Below are 18,653 nucleotides of genomic sequence, written 5' to 3' on the forward strand. Positions count from 1 at the left end.
TTTAATCTCAACAGCAAGTTAGCTTATGTGTGGTCAACATCAATGAAGGTAAATATAAAACTGGATTTCTATTGATAGATTGATGTTTTTTTTTTGTTGTTTTTATCAGCAGGAGGTGAAATTATGATACTTGGAAACACGTCCACTAGAATCTTCATGACTTTAGTCTTCAACTAGAGAAATATTGCTATAATACTTTTAAATGGCATACACTGATTGACCAACAAGAAAAAGCACGGTAGAGAAGCTGACAAAGAAGTTTCAAAAAACTCCACACGGTGGGTCGTACAGGGAAACTTCTGAGGGACTTTGGTTTTGTACCTTTGTAAAACCTGGCTCTACTTAACTTTCAGGGGGGAGAAAAAAAATACAGAAAAAAAAAAAATCATCATAATAAAATAAATGATAGAAGGGTCCAACCCGAAATAATGGTGCTATTCAAAATCTTAGTTTAGATTGAAAATACGAAAAGTAAAAGGCACACTGAACACTATTCACGTTCAACACAAAATTCACCTCAGTGCAACTCGAGTGTGCACTGAAGATTCACTACACCCCTAAACTGTACAAAGAACACTCATCGTAAACTGAAAAGTGTTCCTCTTTCTTGGATCAAAACAGAAAAAAAAAAATCAACAATCAGATAAAGTGTTACTATGTCTGGTCTTTCTTTGAAAGAAATGTGTTTTGTGTCCATTATTGGTGAGGGAAGAGAGAGGAGAAAGGTGTGTCCTATAGATTGCGGCGCGTTTCATCTGCCAGGAAAAACGGCAGAGCGATACAAACCTCTTTTTCCCCCTCCACCACAATCACCACCTCCCCCTCTCCCCGCTACATCTCCCCTTCCCCTCGTCGTCAAAGTGCTCCAGTATTCAACTTCCACAGATCATCCTGCAGCTCCTCTAGTCTGACCACTGACAAAATGAAAGAAAACAATCATCAAAATATTCACCCTAAAAGCGAAATCCACCCTTTAACACTCATACACTGTCATGCATCATCATCATGTAACGGGGTTTCTTGAACATAAAAAAAAAGTCATTTTATGTATGACCCAGAAACTGGGTGTGACCTTGTTCCTGTCATTAATCATTAGTGTGTAAGCATGTAAACACCCAGCTCACCCACTAGTTTGTGACTTTTTGGGTGGAACAATTAATGAAACCACAACACCAAGACCTGCAAAACAGGTCCTGTGCTCTCTGGTCCGTTAAGGCCATTGTTGCTGGAGTTGTGAATGATGTCGGAGCCACGTTACTGTGACGTGACTCCCAGAGCTTTTGCTGTCACACCCAGAGGGGACTGACCCGGAAAACTGGTGATCGACAGATGTGTCAAATTCCAAAAATGCCTAAATGTGATGTATGGTATTGATTTTGATACTCAACATATCGTTTTGTCATTTTCTTGTAACACAAAAGTAGCGTAAAATGACAAGAAATTTGCTTGGTTTTTTTTATTAAACAAAATGTTTGGTTTGTCAATTATTATCCGCATTTCTTTAAACCACATTTATTGACCAAACAATTTATTGATCAAGAAAATAACCAGCAGATAATAAATCTGCTGCTCTTTGTCTGTTGTGAAACAGTGCTGAAAGCATTTAAGGGTGGATTTTTCTTTTAGGTTTTTGCACAGGACTGCAACCACAGTTGGTCCACATTTTCTAGCCATCATTAAAGACTATGAACTGCCACTATAAAGACTCCTAAAGTCAAACCACATTTGTACTTTATTCATGGTGAACATCTCAGTCTCGTCCCCACAGACCGAGCGCGACTGCCTTGTCTGAAAGCCAATCTGACCACAAACACTCCTGGACTCTGACCCCCCGACCACTTAAGGTCACGCTGCAGTCTGGCAGATGGTCACAGTCCGATAATCTCATCTCGACCCCTCTGACTGACGTTCGCCGTCCTGTTTTTCCAATGAAAAAGTTGTTTTTCTAAATCAACATCATCTGTCAGAGAAGATACATCTGTGCACTTCAAGTAGATTGAACACAATCTAAGTGCTGTTTGAAAAAAAGAAAAGAAAAGGAAAAAAAAAAAACAACCTTGTCTTGTTGCTGGCGAGCCATTGGTCAGAATCCAGGTGACCGATGAAGCAGCCGCCAACGTCAGAGAGGAAACATTCTTTCATTCAATCTAATGCAGGGGACTTTTGAAGGGGTCGTTCCACTCTTCTAAACATGATTCGTCATTAAAACAACACAGAGGCATGACTGGAGCACTGAATGATGTAAACCAGAATTTATCTCAAAGCTACGACTGTGCAGTGAGGGAAAAGCACAGTGTGTGTTATTTCAAATGAAGGCGTCAATACAGTGTTTTGTCTTTTTTTTTTTTTTTCAGAAATGACGACAAATTATGTGATGGATGCAGAAAAAAAAATCGTAGTCCGAGTTGTGCAAACAAACATAATCGCACTCAAACACACACACACACACACACACACACACACACAAACATACACACAGATACAAACACAGGGTGAATGAGTGAGAGATTATCTCCTGGTTACATCATCAGCTCAAGTGATGTCACTGCTGATGACTCAGAGGTCCCCGGGAACCAATCAGAGCTGGCTGTAGAGGTGAGGCTTCCATTCATAATCCCTCCACATTAAGGAATAATATTGCTTCAGTATTGCCACAAAAATAGAATAATATTGACTGTCTAACACAGCAACTTCTCAACCAAACACACGTTAATCACATCAGCCCTCATTTATCAGGCAAACGCATGACCCACAAATCAACTGCTAAACAGACGTGTGGCCATTATGCCTGAAAAAAACAAAAAACAAAAAAAACAAAAAACAGGTAATCATCCTCTTCATATTGAGCACAAGGAAACCTGGCGATTGTGTGCAATCGGATGGAAAGGTGGTAAAGCAGTTCAGTAGTGTAAGGAATAAATCAGGATTCAGTAGTTACAAGTTACAAAAAAAAAAAAAAACTAAATAAAAAATCTGGTTTATTTATGTCCTGTAGCCTGTTCCAAAGCCTGCAGCTAGAACTATTATTTTGATTAGTAAGTAAACAAACAAAATAGCTTGGAGAGAGTTTATCACTGTTAAAAAGCACAAATGAATCAAAAGCTGAACAAATGTTGAGTTACTCAGTGACCTGGTGCTTCACTCCACATGTTTAGAGTATTTATTTAGACAAATGACAAACAAACTCACCTGTTGTTGTTTTTGTTTTTTTGAGGAATACTCTAAATGTTAGTGTTGAAACCAATGCACGACAATCATATTAGCTTTGCACTCACATTAGTGTAGTAGTACATTAGTACATTCTAAAAATGGACACTTTTTAACACTTGAACTTGTGGTGATATCCATGGTACCGTGATAAATGAGGGCCATTTTCTCTTGTTCACTGGATATTTTTTTTCTATATATATATGTATATATATATATATATATACACATCCACTGTATATATAAATATATACTGTGTATATATATTGAAATAAAGAAAATGCACAAAAGTATTTTGAGATGTGTTTGTAGACGTGTCCTATTTTAAATACAAAAAGCACTGCCAGCCTTTGTGCTTTTGGTTGCCAGTCAGTCAGTCAGTCCCAAATGAGTTCACTTTCAAACCATCTGTAGGTGAAATGCTGCAGCCCTGCAGACTGTGCAGCGCCCCCCCCCCCCCCCCCCCTGTCCCCCGGGGGCTGCACAGCCATGTCCTCGCAGGTGGCGCAACGTCCGCAACAACGGCGGCCTCGCTAAAGTGGAGCGTGACCGTTCTCAGGCGGTGCCACACTGTCGGACCTGTTCCTGCCCCCGCTAGAGGCGGGGGAGTCGGGGCGATGAGAACGGGAACAGAGGAGGAGAGGGAGAACGGGAGGTCGGCTACGGGAGGATTTTGGTAGAAATGTTGTCTGAGGTTCATCACAACTAAGAAATGAAGTTTGTATTAGTTGTACAAAAATTAACACTTTTCCTTCCCTGTTGCTACGCTTGTGGCCTCCGCTTACATCTCCGCTCCCTCTGCTCTTCACGCTGAGTAGTTTCTCGTTGCTTAATACTGCTTTCTGTTCTCCCCCTCTCAGCGGGCTTTAGTTGACCAGTACGAAGCCGTGCTGCGAGTCCACCGTCTCCATCATCTCACTGTCCAGGAGCGAGCTCTGCAGCTCGGGCAGACTCAGGCCTTCGGGGCCCGCGCCCATCAACACCCGGGCCTCGGCCTCCCCCGGGGCGGGGGGCAGCAGCGAGGAGGGCTCCAGCGGGAACTCGTACTGCTCCGGGTGAAGCCCCTCGATGGAGGGCCCCAGCAGGCCTTGCTGCTCGCAGCCCGCCACGTAGCTGAAGCCCAGGCCGCCGGCCGGAGCTTCGTGAGGCTGGTGGAGCTGGTGGTGGAGGTGGGGGCCGGGGGGCAGGTGCTGCGCGTAGTGGTGGTGGCTCATGTAGGGGTCGTACACCAGGCCCTCGCCCGGCTCCATCAGGGGGCTCAGACTGTGGGGGTGGCTGAAAGGAGGCGAGGCCTGAGGACTGCTCTGCTGCTGGGGCTGAGGCTGGTGGGCGGCCGACATGGGGGGGCCCTGAGGGGAACTCTGAGACGCCGTCGGGTCCAGAGCGGGGCCGCCCGTCTGGTAGGACCCTTCAGCTATCTGCATCTGGTTGAAGTAGGTCTGCAGTCCCATGCCCTGCGACTGCTGCAGGTACATCCTCTTCTGGTGCAGTCTGCAGGGAAAGCATTTGAGCACACTCAGATGAGATTATGTAACATTTCAGAGCCACAAAAAGATGAATAAGCAGTGGCGGACAAAATGCAGAATGAAAATGGAATTGGGAAATTAAAACGCTGAATATAAAGATGGTTATTTCCTATTGGAGCTATTGTGTTGATTGGTCCTGGATCAGTACATTGGTGACCAAACCACCGTTTTATTATGAAAGATCTGTTGTGCACATTGTTGACTGGGCCACACAGTCTTCTCGCACAGCTTGGTCTGGTCTTAACATCATGGTCAACATTCTTACATCCATGACTAACAACAACAGCAGGACATGTGTGGGGACATGTGTGGATGACACTGACACAGATGTACAGATGAGTGTTGATCTGGTTACAGACATAACAACTCTTTCTTTGATCAATGTGAAAACAATTTGAACTGCCAGTACCCAACACCTAAAGGGATAGTTCAACATTTTGGCAAATTTTGGCCCATTGCCATAATCCCTATAGTTTTAGAATTAGGTTTGTTACCCTTAATTGTCGGTGCAAGCTATTTTTAGAACGGCGGAGCAGAGCCGCGAGCTGCCCAGAACACAATCCAACAACTCCAAAATCTCATGGACAAGGTGTGACCTGTACATTCACCATGCGATGAGATAATAACGGAGTTGTTTTCGAGTTAAATTCATGCAAAATCGCTGACGCGCGATCTCGTCGGGGGCAGATTTTCGGAAAGCAGTCTCTGCATTTGCCTTTACCAAGAAATCCCATTAGCCTCTGTAGCGTAGCTCTGAGCAGCTCGTGGCTCTGCTCTGCCGTTCTAAAAATAGCTTGCACCGACAATTAAAGACTATAAGGATTATCACAATGGGCCAATTTGAACCAAAATGTTGAACTATCCCTTTAAGTGTTGACTAGAAATGACTAGGGAGGTTTGTGTCAGTCTCTACAGACAAAGATAGGGCGAAAAAAACAAAACAAAAAAAAGCTGATAAGCTGATTAGCAAAATAAACATGATGGGAGAATGCATGACTTGAAACTCAATGGCATTTCAAGTCTTATTATCAAATGAAGTAATGTGGCTTTGGCACCGAGTTTCATTCCTGTGTTGCTCTTCTTTTTCTTCTCTGCTTTATGACTACTACTTCCTCTTTGTATTCATTTGCAATCGCTAAATAAGCACAAGGGTAAAAAAAAAAAAAAAAAGAATGTGTGATTTACCTGTGCTCCTGCAGCTGTTGCTCTAAACTTCGAGGAGTCTCCTTACAGAAAAGTTGGCAGCTAGCAGGACTGTTAGCCAAGACGCTGGCCTTCTGGGCAGAAGAGAGATTGGGACTGATGACTGCTTTCAGGAGAACTACCATAACTGGCCACACACTGAAGCGTTATCGTTGCATCATGGCAGAGCTGATAAGTGTTACATTTCCAAACCATATCACTGAATGTTACGTAAATGAGCCGTTTGGCTTGATAAGACAAGGCTGTGTCAGGCTGAGCAGTTAGTCAGTGAGTGAGTGTTGCTTGGTGTTGGACTGTACCTGTAGTCTATGAGTGAGGTATTGTGTCTCCAGACTCTGTCGTCGGGACAGGAGGGGCGGCTGCGGCCCGCCTTGGTATAAAGCTAAGCCCTCCTGGTGCTTGGATGCCTCACCCTTTTGATCGAAAAACATAAAGCATTAGAATTAGGGGGGGGACGTGCATGGCCGCGTATCTGTGCACACACACGCTCAAGGGCGCGCGTTATCCCAGATGCCATCTCTCTGTCGGTTAATAAAGCTGTGTCGGGGTCTGGGTGCTTCGTCGTGTGGTCTAACTGGATTATCCGTGCTGTCTCCTGCCCAAATGCCTGTGTGGTGACTGATCAGCCAGATGCTTTCCTCTAAATGGCATGTACCACAGGGATTTCATATTAGTTAAATGAAATGAAAGCAAATTAAATGGATGATGTGGGACTGAGCATCGTAACCAACGAGGACCTGCGTTATTGCATTAAAAAGAGATGGACAAGGGGAAAACAACTAGATCTTATCCGCTCCTGCCATTGATTTCTTGTGTGTGATTATGTGTGTGTATGTGTGTGTGTGTGTGTCCTTTTCTTCGGGAAGCCAGTCGGACTTTCCTCCGACGGTTCCTGCTGCGGCGTGCGCTGCGAGTCGACGCATCGTTATGTGCATTATGTGTGCTCGTCTTTGTGCGACTGCAGCTTTGCCTATTGAGTGCCAGTCACTACTATGGGTAAGTCTGACTGACTTCAACAATGGCTGTATTCACTTTGGCCTAGGCTCCAGGCCCCAGGCCCCAGGCCCCCAGGGGGATGGGAGACAGTAAACAAGCCACAGTTGGCTGCCTCTCCTGGGGTTACACAACATCCTGGGTGTCTGTATGGGTTTTTTTTTTTTTTTTGGGGGGGGGGGGGGGGGGGGGGCAACACCGTGTGACGGTAGTAGATTGACTGAGGCCGAGAACAGGGTAGATTAGAGGAAGAGGGAACGTCTTGAATGTGTGTGAGTGAAGGGTGAGTGGGTGTTTTTTTTGGGGGGGTGACTGCACTCTCGGACTAACCTCCAGGAGGTTGTGCAAGTGGTGCTGTGGTCCCAGGGGGCCCATGACGGCCCCGTCGCCGGAGCCCATCTGCTCCACCAGCATCTGTACTTTATTCAGCTCCAGGATGCCTTTGGTCCTCGCCAAGTTCTGGAGGTGCTGACGAAACGCAACCAGACCTGAGGACACACAAACAGAACACAGTCACTATGTTGCTTCTTTTTTTTCTTTTTTTTTTGCAGCATGATAACAGGATGTGTGGGCCATCACATTCTGGATCCATCCATTTAGACTTGCACTTTACCTATTTAAACTTGCACTTGCACTTTAGAAACTGGCACTTTATACCAGGCACTTTATAGATCAGTGGTTCTCAACTGGTGGGTCGGGACCCAAAAGTGGGTCGCGGACCCGTTCTGGATGGGTCGCGGACAGCTGGTCAAAAAAGTAAATATTTACAGTAATGCAAATGTTGGACATGTCTTTTATTTTGAAAAATAACTTATTTTGAAAGGCACACGAGAGACACGTGAACACATGCAGTTGTAATGGTCCTCAGTTTCTTATTATTTGCTCCATTTGCTCTGAATGCAAAGATATCAGTTTATTATTAATGTGGCCTGAATGCAGTGAATCTTGTTTTGTTTTATGGATCTTTATTTTGTGCAATTTGATATTTATTCCCTTTTGTGAATATGCTCTGAATGCAGAGATGCATTAGAAGTCAAATATATCATTTTGTTTGTCTCCATTTTGTGCAGTTTGATATTTTTTTATTCACTTCTGTAAATGCAGTTGTCATGGTCCTCCTCAGTTTCATTCATGTGCTCTGAAATGCACTTTGCTCAATAAAGAGCAAAATGAGTTTTTAAAGGCTTTAAAAAAAATCTTGGTTTGAATTCTATAAAAGTGGGTTGTGACTTAATGACCATGGGAAAATGTGGAGCCCAGAGTGAGACCAGTTGAGAACCCCTGTTATAGATCACATGCACTTTATGTATAGGTATGAATGTGTATATGATTGTGAACCACTGTATAATTCTTGTGCATTTCTGTCTGTTTGTGTGTTACCTGCCAAGGGACTACGGATGCAAATTAGGAAGCTGCTAACTCTGACACATTTACATTTGTGCACACGTACGAATGTTCATTAATGTGTATTGTCCCTTTTAAATAAATAAATAAATAAATAAAAAATAAAAAAAATGTAAAAAGCTCTACCCTGACTTAATCCTCACTGACGTTCGCAAACTGGTCGACCGGTTGGGATTTTGCATCGCTCAATTTAACAATGTGACAGACTGTACGTCATGACACGCCGTGGGTGTGTGCTTTTGTGTGTGTGTGTGTGTGTGTGTGTGTGCAACAAGCAGGAAGGTTTGGTACTAAGACCCATCCAGTGGTGACGAGCTGTAGCTGTGAACGATAGGACCTGACTCACTGCGATGGTGGGAGTTATTTAAAACCAGAGTCAGCAGTCTGACGCAAAAGAACCCACCGCATCAACACTCTCCAAAGAGGATTATAAAGAAGAAGTAAATAAATAAATAAATAAAGAAATAACTGCAAATACCAACTGGGGATGTACACAGCGCAAGGCTGTCAGCGTAGAGCCAGAGAGGTAACGCACAGTTTTTAAGCTGTAATTATACTTTCTCCTTGGCTGAAGCGCAGGTGCTTTAGAACCTGCAGGCACAACAACATAATGTAGCTGTAAAGGGAAAAAGACGGAGAGCGAGACGCGGGTTGTTTAACATTCCCTCTTATATTCTGGCACTTCTTTCTCTGTGATGTGGAGCAGAGACAAATCCTGCCTGCCACAGTCTGAAACTTTGAAAGAGAGAGAGAGAGAGAGACTCAAGACAGAATGAGCAGCACCAGAGGGAGAAGGAAGAGAGGGATAGAAGGGGGGAAGAGAGAGAGAGAAAGAAAGAAAGAAGGAGATATGTGGGCTGAAACCTTCAAATATCTGTCTGTGATTCATAACGTGAATCACCGATGGAGTCGTCACTGGAGAGGATGAGAGAAGGGAAGGGAGAGGAGAGGAGGGAGAAAAAAAACAGTGTGCGAAAGAGTGTGTGAAATAGAGGAAGGGGGGTAAATGAGAGGGTGGGAATGAGGTATCCAGAAGGCAGTATACACATATATATATATATATAAGTGTGTGTGTGTGTGTGTGTAGAAGGGGTGTGAGGGAGCAGCTGCAGCAGGGGTGTTGCGTCTGTGTCATGAGAATCAGAGCTCTTCCTCTTGACTGGTGCGGTGTAGAGACCCTGGAGCCTCAGACATATGCGCTGTGACACTTCCTACATCCAGCTCTCTGCGCTGCGCTGCCCGGGCTGAAGGAGATGGATCCGATCTGGCGTCTCATTGACACTTATATTAGAGCGCTCAGTGATTTCAAACTGTTTCTCCCAACCTGTGACAACTTCCACTCCTGAGATGTGATTTCCCTACATGTCAAACGTCGTCTCTCGGCAGCTCTGAACTTGCTGCTTTCAAGCGGTGATATAGTAATGAGGATATTATTGCATTATGGTCTATTAAGGGCTTAAAAAACATCTCTACCGATTTAGCATTGCCCTCTGGGAAGTTTGAAGTCCGACTCATGACAAACAGTTTAGTTTCTGCAGCTCACCATGTTCAATCTAAGATCTTTTCAGCACCACGTAGTATAAAACTCAGTATATTTTTACAATTAAAGTAGCCTTTTCAGTATTTCGCCGCACTACACAACAATTATTCCTAAAAGAAATAGGATGAGCTAATTAATCATGATTTAAATAAATGAATAGACAACACTTCTCTATCACTTCCTATCAGTAGTGACAGTATTTGTGACAAGTCTGACAAAGTACCGAAGCTCCTGAATCGTACAAAATCCACGTAATCTCCCATCAGCCTGCAACCATGTACAAAAAAATATTTAACAACCGACACTACTGCCTACACTCGGGAAGACAGATTGCTTAAGACTTTTGTGAATTACATTCAAGACCTGTAAACCTTTTAAATGAAACTGAATTCTAGTGCCGCCTCAAGCCAAGCACAGATGAGGATCCATAAAAGAGACACTTTGTGGTGCCACAAAAAGATTTAGAACATGTTTTTTTTTAACATAATGTAATAAATCCCCAACACACTTTGATGTAATTCAGACTTACTTACGAGGAACTTCATCCTCTTTCTCTGCAGCCTCATCCCATCATCTCATTAACTAAACTGTGCTGACAACACAATGTCATATAACACAAGGAAGGAGACTTTCCACCACCAAGGTAGCAGAAGCCCATAATATGCAGATTGAGGTCGACCCTCGGATGCAGTACTTTGGTTTATTGAGGAAGACATTTAACCCATTATAAAGTCAATGTAGTCTGAGTGCGTACGGAGAAGCGGTTAATTTGAGCGATGGAGCGAGTAGAGGGGGGGATCGACTGCATATGGAATTAGGAAAAAGACTAATTAACACTAGTGGCTCCGACCTTGGGTGAGGGAGGTGTCGGAGGCGCGGCGTCCTTCTCGGAAGCTGATGGGCGAGCGGTTGTGCGCCTCCCTGTGCTGGGAAGTCAGGGCGGCCATGGCGGGGTTGGTGGGGCGGGCGCTCAGGAAAGGCGAGGGAGTGACGGCGGGGGCGGAGCTGTTGGCTGGTACCACTTCGCTGAGGGAGGGGGGGTCCTCCAGCAGGCCGAGGTCGCTGTGCATGGAGCCCATGTCGTAGCCCATGTCCGAGTCCACGCTCCCCATGGAGGGGTTGTGTCCGAGAGCGTATAATTTACCTAGAGGACGAAATTTCACCAGAATATTCAAGAAAACAGCTTTCCTTCACAGGGTTCCTACAGCTTAAGCCAACTTAAATTTAAAGGTGCCATATGTAAGAATGTGGCCAAAAACGGTTACTGCAGTCAAATTCAAAACACAGCGATCTGGTTTTTTCTCCCAGCTGTAGCGGCAGCTCAGTGGAAGCAGACCGGGGGCTGAAATGCCACTGACGCCGCCGTGACTGGGAGAGAGGGCTAGGTGGCACAACATGTAAACACGTAAATTCAAAACATAAACATGATTTGCAGTCTGCAAAAAAAGATTTTTAATGCGAATACTCTGGCTGTACTATTGTTGTTGGTGAGTTCATCATGTTATATGAACATTATTCCTGAGTCTCTGTGACATATTAGGAGGATTTTACGGCCAGTTGCTTTAGATTTCTTACATACTGTACCTTTAAGACTTTTTAAGACGTTTTTAAAGCCACTTGAAATGAAATTTAAGACCGACTTCACAATAAACACAAATGCAAAAAAAACAAAAAAAAAAACAACGTCACCACATCTATTACATAGGGTTAGGGACAATTTTACCCACTTTCCTATGTGGTCCAAGGTAAAGTGACTGCTATATGAATGATTGGGGGGGGAAAAAAACTGATTTGGGAGCTGGTGGCGGTAAGAAATTTAGCAGTGACGGCCGCCACTAACTTCTCTATGTCAGAATGTTACCAATTATTTTGAGATTTGAGACTAATTATAATCATAAAATCCCACTTACCAAGTGTTAACATTTTTAAGACGTTTGAAAAATTGATTTAAGACATTTTAATGCCAATTAAGGCCTTGTTTTTAGATCACTGAATTCAATGCCTTTTAAGACTTTTTCTCATCAAATCAAATCAAATCAAATAAACTTTATTTGTCCCGGGAGGGAAATTCATCTTGAGCTTTTTAACTGTAAGAACGCTGCTTCAGTACTGGATGCGTTTTACTGCGTTGGATCAGGTGACATCATCATACCCTGGTTCGACGGCCCTGGCTGGTTGGTGACCTCGGAGAGGGTGTGTCTTCGTTGGCCGAACCGAGCCGTCTGATAGGCCGAGAGCAGGTGGGGCGGATCGTCCTCCGAGTCGGGCTCCTCGGTCTCGATGCCCTCATCGATCGACGTCTCCATCATGTTGCTAGGCGACGAGGTGGAGGACTTGCGGAGGACAGTGGGGGGAGGTAGGGGATCCAGCAGGCAGCCGTTCACCTAGATGGAGGAGAGAGAGAGAAGAACAATGACTTCACATTCAGTATCGACTGGAAGGAGAAAGCAGGACACATTCACATGGGGACAATGGCTGTTAGACACACGAGGCATTTTCAAATGCACTTTCATAGAGAAAGGAGACCACCACACAGAGAACGAAGGCTCCATTAGTCTCTCTCCCCCTCCGTCCCCCTCCGCCCCCCCCCCACTCACTCACCACGGTTGGTCTGTGTGTTTGTTACAGCACGCAGGCCTGCCTGTGTGTTGGCGTAGAGGTGGAGGGTGGGGATAAAGGAATGCAGGGCCAGGAAGCGAGCTTTGACTGAAAGTGCTGTGTGACTGACACACACACACACACACACACACACAGTCACACTCACACACTCACACTGACATAAAATCACACGCATTCACACACACACACACAAAGATCATCTGCATGAGTTGCTGCAGTAACCGGAAAGCCTGGTGTTGGTCTAGATAGAAAGAGCAACTTTGCCCAGTTCCCCATCTGCTTTCTGTAGTGTGCTGGGATAGGAATGCTGTTACTCAACCGACTCTCACACACACACACACACACACACACACACACAAACTTACTCACTCTCACACACACACACACGCACAATGAGGACGGGAGGAAGAAAATGACATTGAGAAATAGGCGATGAAAAGGGGTGGGGTCATGAGGGGAGACAGAAGTTCAAGGATGAAGAAGAGGAGGGAGAGAGAGAGAGAGAGAGAGAGAGAGGGTGGGGTGGGGGAGAGGGGGGATAGGGGGGGTAAATGGAAAAAGGAGGCAAAAGAGCAGGAGAAGGAAAAAGAACGGCAAAAGCTAAAAAAAAAAGAGAAGATAAGCTGCTGGCTGATGGGTGGGAAGTCACGGCTGCGAGATCGCTGGAGCCGCCGCGCAGCAGCTTCCTGTCCATGTGTGTTCACTCAGCTCAGCATTAGGTCACATCACCATCACAGGACGGCTTACATAACCGTGCTCCATTCATGCAGATAACACGCACTCTGTCTGTGCTCTGCTCCGAGTACCACACACACACACACACACACTCTCACACACACACACACACACAGGCGCACACACACAACAATGTGCGCATCACTCTTAAATGAAGACAGAAGAAGGGGTGGGATGGAAAAGACATCTTGAAGGATGATACTGCATTTATGTGAAATGTGTGTTGGGAGGTTGTACGTGCATGTGTGTGTGTGTGTGTGTGTGTGTGTGTGTGTGTGTGTGTGTGTCTGTGTGTGTCTGTGTGAAGCCCTGCAGGTGTGTGAGGCCATCAACTCAGACCGCTGGTGTCTGTGTTCTGTAATCGTCGGTCAGCTCAACAACAGGCCTGGAGGAAAAGGTCGCTGGTTGGCACGAATGATCAGATAGAGGGAGAGAGCAGTGTGTGTGTGTGTGTGTGTGTGTGTGTGTGTGTGCGTGTGTGTGTGTGTGGATCCAGGAGCCATGCAGGACAAGCAGCTGTCCTGTCTGATGTGTGCTGGCTGAGTGCTTACATAAGAGAACAAGTTAGCTGCACTCTGGCAGGTTGACGGAGCCGACGCTCCAATCCTCAAAGGAGTCGGGCACACACACACACACAAAACCACACACACACAAAACCACACACACACACACATGAGTACGCACAAAAGCATTTCTGATTCACAGTGGGTGGGTATGCTTATCAAAGTGAATCACTGTCAAGCTTAGCGGGATAATTTTTTCAGGACATACTTGTTCAAAACTGATAATGACCGTAATAACTACAGCATCCATAACCGGAAGGCCAGATGTGACTGAGCGAGCGGTCATATGATAACAGGATGGAACAGCGAAACAAAAAGGCATCTTTGTCCCAAACAACCTGTTTGTATTAGTGCTGGACCTACTTTGGGCGTGCTGATGTCCTCCACCATGAAAGTCTGCTCCAGAGAACATGCCGACTGGGGGAAGGTGAAAGCGTCGGAGGAGGCTTGGGGCACAGCTGGCGAGCGCAACAGGCGGACACCCTGCGGGAGCAAACCCACCTGGGCCGAACCACTGGTTGACTGCAGGGAGATGGAGGGAAAAACATAAAAAAAAAACCCCTCTCCAATTCATAGTCTATAACAGTGGTTCCCAAACCTTTTGTGGCCAAGGCACAAAATCTCAAGGCACACCTATTGTTCAAAATAGCCTTCATAACACGTGTTATCACTTATATCATGTAAAATATCTGTAAATATCTGTAAATGTGCATAATTATTTACTAATGCCAAATAAAATGTGACAAAGATAACTAGGCTACATTACTCACTAAATCATATTTATTAACGAAATATTTCAAAAATTAATTTGAAACTTTATCAAATTATTATTATTTTAAATTATTTATCAAAGCAGCAATACAACCATTTAAACCAGACAGGTCACAATAAGGGAAAGGAAACTTTGCAAAAATTCATCACAGAGAACTATCAATGCAAGGAAGCAGCACCATCCATGGTCCTACAAATTGGGAAATATCGGGTTCTCTTTGAGGTTGTTGTTTTTTTAAGAATTGTTTTTAGGTATAGAGTTTGCCTCTGTATTATGAAATGAGTGCATACAAAGTACTGGTAGTAAATTAAAAATAATTATTTTTTGTGTAGTTGTATATTGCAATAATAATGTATGGTTGTCACAAAATCCCACGGCACACCTGGACTTGCCTCGCACACTGTTTGGGAACCACTGGTCTATAATAAACATGTACCAAAATTGAGCTGTGGTGGTGAATTTTACTTTATAATCCAAACAAGACGCGAGAGAGAGAACGCCAGATTTTGAAGTGTGAGGAAAATGAAAGAAAAAAAAATGTCGGTGAGAAGAGAAGACACAGTGGGAAAAGAAAAGAGATGATGAATTATGTAACCGAAGGGAGATGCATTAAGATCAAGGCTGAAAGGTGCAAAAAAAAAAGACGGCGAGAGAGCAGGTGAAGACAGACAGAACCTGGCAGCACGGATGAATGAATGAATGTCTGTCCAGCTGTTTGTTCCCGGGTGCAGGTGTGAATAATGGAACTTTGATCAGGGAGGCGTTGATGATAATCTCCGTATACATTATTCAGAACCCCCCCCCCCCGTCAGCCAGACACCCCACGGTTACCTTGGCGACGGTCTGTTCGGCGATGGTGCTGGGCCGTCGCTGGCGGGCGTCGAGCCTCTGTTCGACGGGGAAGCTGCAGCGGTGGGCCTTGAGCCGCTCCACCAGCAGGTAGTAGATAGCAGCGAAGTGGTTGTAGCTTTTGTTCTGCAGGGACTGGAAGACGAAGAGAAAAAAAAACGACAGTTGTGCATAAATGAATAATAAATAATAATAATAATAAATTTTATTTATAAGCGCTTTTCCAAAAGCTCAAAGACACTTTACATACAATAAGTGCAGTTAAGAACACAAGACATTCAATTAAAAGCAGCAGAGACAGTATAAAACATAGAGAACAATATAAAACACACACAGAAATTATGTATTAAAAGCTGATTTAAAAAGGTGTGTTTTTAACATGGTCTTGAAAGTTGGGAGGTGAGTGCAGGTGCGGATGGGTTTGGGGAGTGAGTTCCAGAGGGAGGGGGCAGTGATGGAGAAGGCTCTGTCCCCCCAGGTTCGGTGCTTGGTCCTGAATGAAGCTATTAACAAGAAGCACGCCTTTCATTTTGGATGACTTGACTAGTGTGACAGCTCTGAAGATATACGGGATACGAGACGGTTCTTTTAATTATCCGCCCCGTGTGAAAGTGGGTTATTACCGCCGCAGCAGCTGAGGAAAACAGCGACTGGAGTGAAAATACAGCTGGAAGGGCATTCAGAGAGCACAGGCCTCTCTGCCAAGGTGATGTCAAACACCAGAGAGAGAGAGAAAAAAAAAACTGCTTCATAATTAATGACCTGGATTTGCCCTGAATTTCCAAGGGTTCCTCCCTGGTCCAACCAGGCGCGCCCATCAATGAAGCTCAGTACAAATTGGTTCAATACCTTTTGCGTAAAGCTTCATTCAAATCTATACTATTGACACAAAACAGTAAGGAGACCTACATTGTGAACTGCATTTCCCATGAGTGCACTACTGGATGTCAGAACAAGCAGGCTGCTGTGTGCATGCAGTAAAAAAATAGGCTCCATATGAATATTATGTCACTATATTTTGAATGATATTACGATGCTCAAATGTAAATAATAATCATATATTCCTAAATAAAATAAAAATAAATGCATTACACTACTATATCCTTTATTTATATCATGCAGTCGTGAGCAAAATGTCCTCAGTCGTCTTATCATTGCTGCCAAATAAATGTAATGATGTAGATGTAGACGTGGCCTATGCACACATACTCAAGTAGAGCACAAGAACCTCAGCTTTGTGCTGCAGAGAAAATGTTACTTCCCCCCAGCGGCTGTTCATGTTAGCAGCCAATTATTTTCTCAAGTAAGGGTGAGATTACGGCACAAGTGAGGCCCCATGTCTGGGGTTTGCCCAGGGCCCCTGCATTACTAACCCCCACCCCCCCGCCGGCTCCACAAGAATGAGAACATGATTCCACATGTTTTTATCCTCTACTTGTCAGTATACTGTATGTTGCCCCATCACATTGCTGGACATACAGATTACACATAGCAGGTACTTTCACCACTGGAAGCGTGGACCTTCAAACCGCGCCTCTGCTTATCCCTGTTGAGCAAATAAAAAGCAAGCACTCACCTCTATGGTCTTGTGCTGGTCGATGCCAAGGCTGTGCATGAGGCGAAGGACCTGTTCGCTGTACTCTCCCACGCCCGCCTCGCCCTCGGCGGGGAGGGGCTGTTGGTACAGGACGGGCCTCTGTACCGGGACGTCCAGAGCCATCCACTTGTGCTCCTTGATCTGAGCCACAGAAAGACGCTTCGACGGATCCAAGACCAACATCCTGCGGATCAGGTGCTCACAGTCTGCGAGGGACAGGAAAGAACAAAACATGAGACCATGAGACAACATTTTTGTACACTCTCATATTTTTTGCCGCTTTTTTTTTTTTTTTTTCAAAGCGAGGGGGCGGTTTAATGTTTGATTACACAGAGTATGTCATGTTGGAGCTATGCTGAAGTGAATTAAAGCTACAAACCCTCAAGTCCTCATCAAAGCAGCCCAGAGGAGGTGGGTCAGAAATAACACCGAGAAGCTTAAAACCTGCTCATTTTCTTTTTCTTTGTTTCCTCTGTCATCACTTTTCCTGAACAGCGTGTCTACACACTTCCTCCTCTCCTAATGAGAGCTCCTCACCTCTAGTTAGTGGCTGGATGGGTTTGACGTCAGACACAGCTGGGTTCTTAACAGGATTACAGTTTTCCCGGCTGTGCCGCTTTGGCCTACCTACGCCCCTACCGCCTGCACCGCATTCCTGCCTGCCACACGGCATCTTTACCCATACACCCCGCTGATGGAGTCTTAAAGTGAAACAGGTGTGTTTTCAAAAAAAAAAAAAGCCCTGTGGTTGGTCATTATTTTCTTTCATGCTCCCTGTACTGGAATATATTTGTCAAATTAATGATCTGAGTGGGAAGTCAACTCAAAAATCCCCCAAAACTAAACAAATTTCATGTGCTGTGTTTAGCGATTAAAGTTGTTCTGTTTTTTCAACACATCTTTAAATCTAATTATCATAATGTCCTTCGTTCAGTTTGGACACTATCGAGCTTCCCAAGCGCAAATGCCACATCACAGATAATTCCTTTTTGGTACATTCGATTAAACTTGAAGCAATTTTGGGGCTCTCACAAGAGCTGAAGTTCATTTTCTCAACACATTCTGCAGGTCACCTCCTCTCCTGCTCTTATTTGTGTCCACAAATGTCCTGTCTTTAGTCACAGCGTTAGGAAACAGCCCAAGGCTCTGGGTGCCAACATTAACTCCCTGCTGCACATTCTTCCCACAAACGGCTGCTTACATCACATTTTTCTAACTTGTCCCCGACGGCTCAGCCAACTCAGTTTTTCCCCCCATAATGAGCAGAACCAATGTGCCCTTAGCTGCACTTTTACCCCACGCTGCCGTGTCTTAGCAGCTTGTGCAGCTGCAAACTTGCTTCGAATACAATACACTACGCTGCGCTACAATTTGTTTGACCCAGAAGTTTACTCGGCCCGTGTGTTGCTACAGCCGTGTTTATAGCAACAGTTGAAGCCGAGCACATTTTTCAAAGCTGCTAACCACCAGGGAAGGTTGGACTATGTAAAAGGGGGCCGACACCGCACAAGCGCCTGGCTGGCCCGGCCGGCCGGCTGGCTGATTGATTGGCACACTGTTCTTAGCCATTACGTTACACTGCCATGACTCAACCACAGAATCATCCCAGTTAACACTTGCAACGTCCCAGTGGTGTAGAGTTGCA

General features: G+C 44.9%; 1 protein-coding gene across 2 annotated transcripts in view; it reads right to left on the reverse strand.

Annotated features, from left to right (window-relative positions):
- sik2b (salt-inducible kinase 2b) overlaps positions 1 to 18,653 on the reverse strand; it is a 47,865-nt gene continuing 29,212 nt past the window's right edge. The window contains exons 7-15 of one of the 2 annotated variants that reach the window (XM_083985473.1): positions 16,988 to 17,214; positions 15,394 to 15,546; positions 14,154 to 14,312; positions 12,026 to 12,257; positions 10,724 to 11,017; positions 7,260 to 7,417; positions 6,236 to 6,349; positions 5,919 to 6,007; positions 1 to 4,698 (exon numbers count right to left, since the gene is read on the reverse strand). In XM_083985473.1, coding sequence (XP_083841599.1) covers positions 4,074 to 4,698; positions 5,919 to 6,007; positions 6,236 to 6,349; positions 7,260 to 7,417; positions 10,724 to 11,017; positions 12,026 to 12,257; positions 14,154 to 14,312; positions 15,394 to 15,546; positions 16,988 to 17,214 — 2,051 coding nt within the window. In that variant the 3' untranslated portion in view covers positions 1 to 4,073. Of the gene's footprint in view, positions 4,699 to 5,918; positions 6,011 to 6,235; positions 6,350 to 7,259; positions 7,418 to 10,723; positions 11,018 to 12,025; positions 12,258 to 14,153; positions 14,313 to 15,393; positions 15,547 to 16,987; positions 17,215 to 18,653 lie in introns of both variants that reach the window. The other variant, XM_083985472.1, reaches the window with a different exon arrangement.

The sequence above is a fragment of the Trachurus trachurus genome, assembly GCF_905171665.1.
Source record: "Trachurus trachurus genome assembly, chromosome: 13".
In the NCBI taxonomy this organism is placed as follows: domain Eukaryota; kingdom Metazoa; phylum Chordata; class Actinopteri; order Carangiformes; family Carangidae; genus Trachurus; species Trachurus trachurus.